Source organism: Stomoxys calcitrans, chromosome 1 (assembly GCF_963082655.1).
Source record: "Stomoxys calcitrans chromosome 1, idStoCalc2.1, whole genome shotgun sequence".
Taxonomy (NCBI): domain Eukaryota; kingdom Metazoa; phylum Arthropoda; class Insecta; order Diptera; family Muscidae; genus Stomoxys; species Stomoxys calcitrans.
Window position 1 is genome coordinate 269,369,318 of NC_081552.1, and position 12,020 is coordinate 269,381,337.

General features: G+C 37.2%; 1 protein-coding gene across 1 annotated transcript; it reads right to left on the reverse strand.

Moving 5' to 3' along the window:
* Positions 1-286: 286 nt before the first annotated feature.
* Positions 287-2,038, reverse strand: LOC106089887 (development-specific 25 kDa protein). Its single transcript, XM_013255883.2, has 4 exons — positions 1,677-2,038; positions 1,390-1,617; positions 687-860; positions 287-620 (listed from the first exon to the last, which is right to left on the reverse strand). Exons 1-4 carry the CDS (start codon positions 1,878-1,880, stop codon positions 339-341), a joined length of 888 nt encoding a protein of 295 aa, XP_013111337.2. The 5' UTR covers positions 1,881-2,038; the 3' UTR covers positions 287-338.
* Between the last annotated feature and the right edge of the window lie 9,982 nt (positions 2,039-12,020).

Below are 12,020 nucleotides of genomic sequence, written 5' to 3' on the forward strand. Positions count from 1 at the left end.
TATTTTGACATTCAAACCTTTTTCCCATACGTTTTATACAAGTACCTTCTCTGATGATAAAAAAACAAAGTGTCACTTAAGTAACATTAAAATATAAACAAACGTTTGACGTTCTGTTGGAATTTGAATACAATTCTGAAATTGCAATATTTCATCAGGTAGTGACTCTACCATCCTAATTTCAAAATGGGGTATGTCTTCAATGCATTCAGGATTTTTTTTAAATCTAAAACAAAATTTCCTAATTGAGTTTAAAAAAATTAAAAAAGTTACTGCAGTTTTCATTATTGCAGACCGAAAAGGTTTTTTCTTTTATTTATCCTTTAATGTTCTTTAGTTTATGTCTGCCAGTGCACGGGCCAAACTACTTCTTTCATGCCTCCCTTACTGCAAATATAAATTCCTCCATTCTTCCACTTCTCCATTGCTTGTACCACATTGGCGGCACATTCTTGGGGTGTTTGCATTTTGACCTCTTTAAGACTGTTCCATATCGGTTGGCTATGAGGCACCCAATTTACCCAATTCATATCGCGTTTATTCATCATCAGTTCCGTAGAAGTCATACCGGGGCAAATGCATAGGAAGGCAACTCCGGTTTTTTGATAAATGTTGTCATCCTATAAAAAGTCGATAGTATTAATAAAAAGCAGTGAACTTAACTACCATAGCCCGATACAACTCACCGCCATTGACCTGGTAAATCCTATCACGCCATGTTTAGCGGCAGCATAAACACTGAATGCCGGCCCAGGTTCAAGCCCATAAACAGAAGCAATATTTACAACCATACCTCCATGTCCAGACTGACTTTTATCCATCCAGGGCATCATCATGAGAGTGGTATTAATCATCCCGGTCTGAAAATGTACTCAAAATATTAGGCGTGTTTTATTTGTCAAGTTCATATATTGTGTACATGGAAAAAATTCTATCGACCATAATTTTTTTATCAATAATTGAAAAAGCAAGGATGCTTGGACGGACGGACGGAGATTGGAAACCGTCATGGTAACTCAAAAACACGAATTTGCTAAACAATCTGAAGTGTATAAATTTCATACATTTTGATCATAAAATGTCTAAAATCAAACCAAAGAAGTTTCTCACCAAAAGGAATTCATTTTAGCTCTTTGTCTATGGGACAATTATAATCTGTTTTTTTTTTTTTTGTTTTTTTGGGGAAAAGTGCCCAAACGGACATGCAGGTCGCTGGGGACCTGAAATGGGCAGCAATAATTGTCACTAAAATTAATATTAAACTCTGAAATACTTTTGAAATATCATGGCGGTGGGTGTTTCAACATACATAAATGTTATACTGCACACACATCTGCCTGATGACAGCAGGCATTTTCAAAGTCTTACAAAGGATTCCACTTTACTCACCAAGTTTACTGACACTGTCGTTTCCACATCCTTATCGGCCAGAACTCCTACGCCATTTATTAAGACATCAACGTAGCCTGTTTTTCCTATGATGGTTTTGATGGCATGGTCGATGCTTGTGTGCTCAGTTATATTTATTTGCACAAAGACCACACTGACGGCTCTATTCAGATCCTGAAGTTTTTTTAGCATTTCCACATTTTCCATTCGACTGCAAACTACCAGAAACTATTGGGATTTTAAGGCAACAAATCACATATGGAATATTTTTAATATATGTGCATCACCTTAATTGGCTTCTTCATTAGCATCTGACAGACTTGATAGCCAATACCACTAAAGGCACCAACGTATACAACATTTTTGGCTGACCACTCGAACATTTTAAAATCGAAACCCTGAAAACTGATCTGTATTTTTTTTGATATACGACTGATAATGCTTCGCAATTGCGGTCTCTTATATACTGGCAGCTGTGTCAGCTCTATCATTGTCTATGAACACTGACCCATAGCAAATTACAGTTCAAATTTAGGCATAAGTTTCGCATCTGCCATTCGTGCCTTAATGACTTTATAGATTCTGAAACATAAAAGTGTATCTTTGCTGATAACGAACTGCAAATGCACTAGAAGAGTCGCAAAATTTTTTGAGTTTTGTCTAAAGATACTTTCTTTTTAAATCTTTAATAATATAATTCAAATGAAGGTCATCACTGAAAATAGATTAGAATACACACAAAAAAACGATAATCAATGGCTTAAGATTCTATACACCGGAGTAACCCGTTGAGATAAATTTTAACGCTGACTGCGCTACTCTCAGTGACGAGGGGTAGTGATACCCCTCTTTCGCATTCTAATGCCCCTAGAATCAGCAAAAGGAACACTAGCGAGGTAAACGGTGCAAGAGTTGGCTTGGTTATATTTGACTTGGGTTTGCATCTGATCTAATTTCCAGACCCACAATCGCAAAATGTTGCCAAACATTTCCGTAGTGCTGCGTTTATTCCATGTGCCATATCTATTCACATATACATTTCGCTCAACCTCCTCTAGCAGGATATGACAAAGATGAAACCTGAAACCTTCTGTGTTACTGAATCAGAGAATAACAAAGTATATGGATTCAGATGCCACAAAAAATATTTGGGTTCAATGAGTATGGATGCATTGGGCCAGCTTTAACCGCCCTTTGTAAGCATGAACGAAAACGTATGCCATTGCTACTGTTCGTCTGGGCACAAGTAGATTTTCGTTTGCATACATAAGCACATATCAAAACGTTCCCACATGCTTGATACTCTAATTTCACGATTGGTACCCAAGCAACGCATTGGATACTCATTGTATCCGTGTATATTCACAGCCCTCCAAACATTTGGGAGTTAATTTCTCACTCCCTCTCTGAATTGACATTTTTTAGGCACTTTTTAAAGATAGTTTGTAGAGATGATTTAAAACAACCAAATACGTTACTATCGGCTTTCTATCACTTATGTTTCGCTAAATAGTTTCACAATTTTTATACGCTCCCCATCCTTTGGTGGGCGGTATAAAAATCGCGATATTTTTTCTGAGTAAATACGGTCCAGATCGGATCACATTTGGATATGGTCGTCATAAAGAATGATCTTCGGAAACAAAATTCTTAAGCTCGTAAAATTACTATTTTCGAGCGTTTTTGTTTGAAGATTGATTCCGTTCCGAAAATACAATTTGGATGATAGCTTAAGGCGCTATTACACGGTATGTAGTTATCTTGGAACAATCTCATGACAGCCGGTTGTACGTACCGGATTGATCCGAAGGAGTCCTTCATCGGCAAGGGCTGCCGGCTCGGTGTACAGCACACTGCTATAACAACATCTTAGGGCATGTATTTTCATGTAATTTAAATTGTTTTTCAAAATTGTCATTTTACACAGGATTCATCATTTTTGCTATCAAATTTGTGAGATTTTCGTATGACATAACCTAAAAATGTGAGCAAAAGCTAATTTTTTATGCGTAAAAATTGTTAGAGCCGTGAGAAAGCTTGTTAAAAATAGATTTATAAAAACAATTTCATTTGTGGTTGCTTTCATTCGACTGACATAAAAAACAGTTGAGCACGCTCTAATCGAAAAAATAACATGTGCTATTGGGTTGCCCAAAAAGTAATTGCGGATTTTTTAAAAGAAAGTAAATGCATTTTTAATAAAACTTAGAATGAACTTTAATCAAATATACTTTTTTTACACTTTTTTTCTAAAGCAAGCTAAAAGTAACAGCTGATAACTGACAGAAGAAAGAATGCAATTACAGAGTCACAAGCTGTGAAAAAATTTGTCAACGCCGACTATATGAAAAATCCGCAATTACTTTTTGAGCAACCCAATAATTCGGAAAACAATATTTTCCGTTTCATTTTTGGAAAAACCCCGGAGGTTTTGTATCTAAGGAGTGATCATGGACCCAGCATAAACCTTAAATTCGTGTTCCCGAAGTTTTACATATGTGAACCATGATGCTTCGAAATCGAGGGAACGTTCTATACAGCGCGCTTTTCGCAAAAGTTTTAATATAACATTTGAATATTTTTAATTAAATTTTTAATTGATCCAATTAAAAAATTAATTGGATATTTCGAAAATTTTTTTATTGAAAATGTCGAAAAATGCAATCATTTTTTTCGTTGGAAACTCAATGCAGCCCAAGGAACAGGGAGCAGACAATGAGATCATCACCCACTTCCAAGAAGCCTATCTAATGGAGAACCAATGATTGAGGTCATCCAGATAAACCTCCACCGGAGCGAGGCAGCTACTCATGCTCTGATGGAGAAAATTAGCAAGGGCAAGATTCATATTGCCTTAATTCAGGAGCCATGGACGACTTGGAACAAAGTTTCTGGACTGAACCATATCAACTACCAATTATTCTATGCTAAACACTGGTAATCGACACTGGTAAACCGAGGACCTGCGTTATTTGTCATAGAAACAACAGTGGTGAGACAGGGAGACGGTGGAGCGTACCTGGCATCACTTTATCTGCCTCCCGACTCTCTAACACCGCCACCTACGTTAGAGCTACAACGTTTGGCGAGGAAAGCAAAACAGAAAGGAAATGAGGTACTAATAGGGTGCGATGCGAACTCTCACCACACTACAACGTTTGGCGAGGAAAGCAAAACAGAAAGGAAATGAGGTACTAATAGGGTGCGATGCGAACTCTCACCACACTTCATGGAGTAGTACCAACAATAATAAGCGGGGCCAAGCACTGGTAGAGTTTTTGAATACTAACGACCTAATAACACTTTATTTTAGTAACACCGCTACCTTTGTTAATAGGATTAGGGAGGGGGTATAAGATGTAACGATATGTTCGGAAAATCTATTAGATAAGGTTCAGAATTTGAGGGTCTCCATGGAACACCCTATCTCTGACCATCGCTACATTAGGTTTAGAATAGCACGGCCAGCGCTGAATCCGATAAGCTGCCGTAAAAAATCGGATATATAGTGGGATGTATATTATACACGGCTCAAGGAATACAATAAGATTACCAGAGCGGCAAAACGTGCCTCCTGGAAGCTTTTCTATGACCAGGTCGATAGCGTTAATGACGCCGCCAAGATGAACGTTTCTCCCAAAAACCCACATGCAAACTGAAATGTTAGTATACGACACGGGAATGAGAGCAGAAACAACGGAGGACATGTTGAGGCTTTTGATAAAAACGCATTTTCCATAGGATACGACGGACTCACGGATCTCAACCAGCTATGCAGAAGGGCCGAAAGGGTCTTGCATATGGCAGATGACTAGGCTAGACCCAGGGGTCTCAATGTTAACCCAGAGAAGACAGAAATATGCCTGTTCACGAGGAAGACGAAGGTGGGCCAATTTGACGCGCCACCAGCTCACAGAAAAACCCCAAAAACCAAGAAATCGGAGAATCCCAGATGAGGATATTTTTAAACATATTTTGTTATCTTCGGACCCTGTACTATCAGCGTGTAGGGGTCTTTAACCTCTGATAATCCAAACAAAATTTAAAGGATTTAATGTACCTTTTAGATCTGGATTCCAACACAGACGATTACTGTACTGAAATCAAATAATTTAGAGATACATATTTTACAAATAAAAAATAGATCAAAACTTCTCTTTTAAATCTCTAGTTGTGTTCTTACCTGTTGCGAAGGGTTGGGTTATTTTTGGCAGGGGTAAAAACACTACGTTTTATGACATATTTCAACTACATACTATATTGATGCAATTATTATGGTCATGGATTAAGGTCAAACAGGTCATATTTTATGAACTTCAACCAAATATGGCGTAGGTCAATAATTTTATATTGCAAACATAACAAACTGGACCCCTTGGTACACGGTTATAATTTCGAGACAACTTTTCTGTCATGAATGAACCCCAAAATGACCGAGGTCTGCACATTGTGCATCGTTTTTTAGCCCATATAATAACATATTTATGTATACAAATTATACGTTTCTGGAAAGGTCAAGACGTGTGCTACAGTAAAATACAAAAAATTTAAACAAAAAGTTAAATTTCCGTCCTATTATTTGAGTAAAACCCAAAATGAGGCCAAAAAATACACTTTTGTGAAAAATGAAATTCTAATTGAAAATATCATAAAACCAAAACTACTAAAGATATCGTTCTAATTTTTCACAAATTTATAGATAAATATCTTTTTACAGAAATTAGTACAAATTTTGGACACATTTCTTGATGAAAACACCCAAAATCCCCACACTAGGGGGAAAGATGTTTGCAAAATTGGCATTTTTAGTAGAATGCCCGTAGAGACCTCAATCCTTGGATGGCGCAAAAAATTTTTTGCATACAATTAGTTATTACCTAGGGCAATAAAAATAAGTTATAAGGGTGGGGGTCTAAGTTTTGCATTTTGAGAACTCTGAGGGTTTTCCCAATATTGTACTCCACAGATCTCCTATTAGAGTTAGCACAATTAATAAAAATTACACTTAACCCGCATCTACATTAAATCTTCTTTACAGTAGAGTAGGCAAAATTGATAGTGCTGGGATACGTTTTCTGTATATAGACGAAACAATTAAATTACCTTTTTTTACGAAAAAAATGCCAATAATTGACTTTTCCACATTCTTTTGATTTGTAACTTACATAATTTTTGACCGAAGAATCAGACCTTAGCATATACCGCGACAAAAAAAATATTTTTTATTAGCTTTCCAATCACCAAATTCTAAAATCAGTTCAGAAATGCTTTCACGAGCAATAAAATAAGAGACCAGCTTCTGCGAAAACTTAAAAAAAAATTGTTAGTCAAATTTCTTGGACACTGTAAAAGATATTCCGCACATTTAAGCCTGTTTTTGGACCATAAACTCGTTTTTGACAGCCCCACCAATGGGCTCCTGGGACTTCTGAGCCCTGAGTGAAAGATATAAACTGCTACAACACATCAGCTCTAACCCTGAAGATATCTCTATCCGTTCCAAAATGGCAGACTTATTTCCGCTTATTTGTTCCCCAACCCACTGTGCAACGTTCAGTTGAGTGGTTGTTTGACAACGCAACCAAAATTAAAACTTGTATGTATATGTAAACCACAAAAATGGTAGAGGTTGTAAAATACCATGAATACTTTATTTTTATTTTAAAACACTGTTGAGTAGTGTCTAAAAGATAATTTTATGTCGCCGTTTGCTGCTCTTCTCAATGGTTTTCTTAAGCTGTTCCAAACCCAATATTTTTCAACACTTAAGAGCTCGCCTACTGAATTTATATCCAAGCTAATTCGCAATAAATCTGCTGCCGTCTGTATAATGGGAATACTCCTGGCGATGGTCGACGACCTGTGATTCGTTTTTTTTTTCTTTTATTGCCCGCCAGTTTAATTTTTTCTTTGGTTTAAAATCTTTTCACACTCAACTATTCTTCGGAAGTACGCGGCGATGTTTTTTTTTGCACACCCAGAACCCTGGCTGCATTGGTTGGGCTTGTGTTATATTTTGAATAAAGAAACTCGAGTTGTTCAATTTAACAACTTTATTCAATGAGCGTTAAAACGAGAAGAAGTATAAAAAAACTGTTTTTTCACAATAAATTTTTGTTGTATGTATGTGGAAGAGGACTAAAACATATGAGGCTTACGTCGCTTCTTTCACAGTCAACGGCATTTCTTTCATTGTTTGTTTTTTTTTTTTTTGGGCAGGCACAAGAAGTAAAGTAAAGCGTATAATTGGATAAAGTTAGAAGCCTTTTCGTGAAAAAATATCCTGCCGTATTAAATTCAGTGGTTAAATGAGACAATTTTTTGCTTTGGCCATGTTTGTAGAAAATTTGGTCATTTGTTTTGCCAATTTTGTCTTAAGTATTATTGTTTGTGTGCCTTTCGAGACGAGCTCAATGATCGGAGATTTTCTTTGCAAATGGAAAAGGAAAGCCAGATTGTAACACACATCAACCACTATGGGCGCGTTTCGTCTTTGGTTAGAAGACTTTTCAACCATATTAGGAGTGATGGCTTCAAGGGCCGTACATTGGTACATTGTATTTGAATCGTATTTATTGCGAAAACGGCTCTATAATACAATTACCACATTAATCACGCTCGACAACCCTGTCTATTATCTGTACTTATTCCCAATGCATGTGTATTCGTGTAATTACAGACTTTTTTCTGCGACAATTACTCCGCTTCCATGGTGTACGTGATTCTGTGCATTTGTTGAAAGTTGTAACGGAGGCTTCGAACGCTAGACAACGGCAACGGCTATCGCTATTGCTCCGTGTGCCCAGGTTCGAATCCAGGCTGGTCTCTGTCGAATTTTTTCAATTTCAAGTTTTTTGCCTGTTAGGGCGAAGATCATTAAAATTCTTCTAACCAAAGACGGAATGCGTCCCATAGTGGTTGCTATCTCTGGCTTTCTTTTCCATTTGCAAAGAGAATCTCCAATCATTGAGCTTGCCTCGAAAGAGAAACAAACAAAAATTGTGAAACCTAATAATCTTTGCCTTAACAGGCAAAATCCTTGAAAATGAAAAAAAAGAATATTATAATTATTGTTAAATGTTTCAAAACTATTTAGTACTTCAATGTCTTATTTTTTACCTAACTTGTTGAATTAGATGAAAATTGGTTGTTCACGATAGGTAAGTTGCTGTAGGCAAAAACTCGCACATTTCTATTGGAAGTTTCGAATAGAATTATTCGATAACGTAGCTCCATCATCCAAAAAATGAGAAATTAGGTGCTCCGTACTAAAAAGCGTCGCCTCTATTACAGCCAACGGTGCTTCTTCAATGTTGGTTTTATTTTCCGGGCAATTGGAGTTTATAAGTGGGGCTATGAGTACAACTGCGACCAAGGTTGTTGCTGCCGATTAACCTTTAGGTCAGGGAATCGGCCGAGAGGACACTGTCAAGGCTGTCGCAGCTTGGTCAACTTCGGAGTCTGTCGGCCAGGCACATGGGTATACTCGACGGGGCTATTGCTGACCTGCGGACTGACCACATGACGAGGGTGGATATTGTGGACAGCAGGTCACAAGTGATAAGGCTTGAGTCAGGCTTGGGGATTTCAATGTCTTTACAGATGGATATTGGGGCCGGTTATGGAATACACTGTGCGGATTTCTCTTATCGGATGAGAGACGATTGCAGCATTTTCCAGGCGGAAGTCTTTGCGATTGCCAGGGCAGTGGACAGTGTTGTCAAGGAACATGGACCGACCGGATATGAGCATATTTAGCCATAGTCAGGCAGCGCTTAAGGCTCTTATGGGTGCGAGCATAGAATCTAGAGCACTGTATCAACATCGTCTCTGTCTGGAGCAACTACATAGGCACCACAGGGTGACCCTTTATGTCGGTACCTGGTCACAAAGATGTGTGTGCTTGCGAGAGAGGGTGCAAAACTTCCCACGATATCGATAGCGGATATTCACCCGCCTCTCTCACATATTTATTACGGTCTCTGGTTACGGTCTCTGGTTGCGTGTTATAAGGAAACCTGATTTTGCAGATGGAACGCAACAGCAGGATGTGAGCATACGAAACAACTATGTGATGAACGTTCCGGCCGTAGAATAGATGCGCTTTAATCGATGGAAAGGAAACATCAAGATACGATGAGTTAAGAACACGTGTGTCTCGCATTGGCATAAGGAATGATGATATCTGTCGCCGATGTCATGGAACTGACGCTGCGGATGCCAATGTCCAGCCTTAAGTCATAGTAGGAATAAGATACTGGGCTCTTTCTTCTTTCAGGCATTTGAGGATTTAAGAGGACCGAATCCAGCAAGATTGAAGTCATTTGTTCTATCATCAAAGTGTACGTACAGTGATCAATTGTGAAGCAATCAGTGACGGCACCTGTTATCCACCCAGATCGAAGCGGGAAAGGCTATTTAATAGCCTTTGGGAACTGTATCCAAGAAGTCTGTTATTTATTGTCCTATCATCAAAGTCGTCAATCAGTGGAGTCTACCCAGATGGAAGAGAGAACGGCTATTGAGGAATCACAATGGTCCGCATTTGGCCTCGGCAGATACTAAGACATCTACAGCCCTATTCTGAATAACAATTCCTTGGGAGTTTATTCCCTACTCCCTTTTCTCCTATTCTGAATAACAATTTACTGAGAGTTTTTTCCCTAATCCCTTTTCCCTTATTCTAAACAAACTTCGAAAAAGGGAAATATCTCCCAAGAAAAAAAGTAGCTATTCTGAAGCGATATAAAAGGGAGAATGAGGCGATAAAACTTGCGAAAAATTCCTCCAAACAAATGAATGGGAGTTAAGATAAGAAATGGTGAATTTAATGTTTTTATAAAAAAAATGGTACCACTTCTTATTACCTACGACCATTTAAAATGTATGGAAATAATTTTTTACTTTTCATCAAAAACAAGTACAAATTTTGTTAGGTTCTCCCGGTTTAAATATGTCATATACCCACCATAGAAGATTTTCTTAGGTTTTTCAATTTTATTAGCACTCCGTTCCGAGGCCGATACTAAAAGGAGGTCCATTATCATTGAGCTTAAAGTAGAATCGGGCAGCACTCAATGATGTGCAAGAAGTCTTCTGCTTGTATTATCTTAATGGAATGTTCGTGGGCAATTATTCAAAGATACTTGGCGTCACATTTGGCAGCATAAGTCCATATGTCGCTTTTCGGCAGCACTATGTCCAGCAGCCGTCCCAACCACCAAGAAAAGCGACCGCCGCCCGGAAATGTCGATTAGATCTTCAAGTTCTAGTTCCATAAAAGTAGGCCTTTAGATAAAACGGCGTATCAGGCAGACCACCACAGCATTTATGACGACGAAGAAGAAGCAAACCTCTATACTACGATTAAGCCACCTTAACTCCTTTTGGCAAGGGAAGACGCCAACATGCAGGATGTGTGCCCCGCATGCAACCAGAGACAACACGCCACAATTTATCTGTCTACCAGACCAGACCACTCTGGAAGCATCTAATTTAGACAACAATTGTTGGATGAAGACGGAAAGTTGTTATCACAACACAGAAATATGGCGACAAGCTGTAGGTCCTAATTGTGCACTATTAAAATACAAAAATTAAAACAAACATTACAAAAGCAACAGTTAACATATTTGCATACTTTTTTAGCAACCTTAATAACTTATTTTTGCTTATTTTTTCATTTTATGTTCTTTTTCCAAAAAAAAAAATAATAGTAAAATGTTTAGTCAAAATGAAACAGCTGAACCAAAACAGCTGTTTTCGAGAATTCGAAATTCCCTCTCCCCATTCAATCAGAATAGGAGGATTTTATTCGAGGGAGAAATTAATTCCCAGGGAGTTTTCAGAATTGGGCTGGTAATGTCTGGTGTCATCCACATCCAGCCTAATCTAACCTTTTAGTGCAAGCACAAGAGCAACAGCCAAATGAAATAATGGTTCGAAAATTAAATTAGAAACACACAAACGACTTAATCTATTATCGTTTGGAAAATATATTTCCCAATATCGTAGCGAAATGGAAAAAAACGAATCGATTTGAAATGTGCATTTACAATTTAATGATTAATTAACTCATAATTTAATGTACAGTTTTTTTTTAATATGTATATGTAAAAAAGATCATTATTAAACATTTACTGTAGATTTTTTCATTTGCTTTTTGGTGATTTGTAACGTAAAATATTAACATTTTTTGTTAATATGAAAATATTTTTTTCATTCTTTTCATTTGCTACACAGAAATTGCATAAATGGGTATTTATTTATTATTTGTTTTTTTTTTCTCTTACATTCTTTTTCGTATTTATCTCTGCTGTCTTCAACGTTCGTATGTACTTAAATTATTGGTTGATAGTTTTACTTGGACTCTTTTGGGAAACTTTATGAGCTGAACTGTGTTGTTGAGAGTGAGCTTTTTGTAAATTCAAAATTTTATGTAACTTTAAAAAGTTAAATGTGAATGAGTTTAAGTTGCATATTATAAAGGAATTTGAGCATTCTCTTGCTACATTATTATTATTATTATTGTGTTACGAACGACAGGGTAAAAACTCATACCCGAAGAAAGGGAATACGTTTGTGTTTAAAATATAAAAAAAAAAACTTAATAAAACAAATAGTAGTGGAAA

Excerpts from the sequence above, each read along its gene's own strand:
- LOC106089887 (XM_013255883.2), bottom strand. The coding sequence starts at position 1,880 with ATGATAGAGCTGACACAGCTGCCAGTATATAAGAGACCGCAATTGCGA. Across the intron at positions 1,618-1,676 it reads TAATGAAGAAGCCAATTAAG|TTTCTGGTAGTTTGCAGTCG; the intron begins GTGATGCACATA and ends AAATCCCAATAG. Across the intron at positions 621-686 it reads GATTTACCAGGTCAATGGCG|GATGACAACATTTATCAAAA; the intron begins GTGAGTTGTATC and ends GACTTTTTATAG.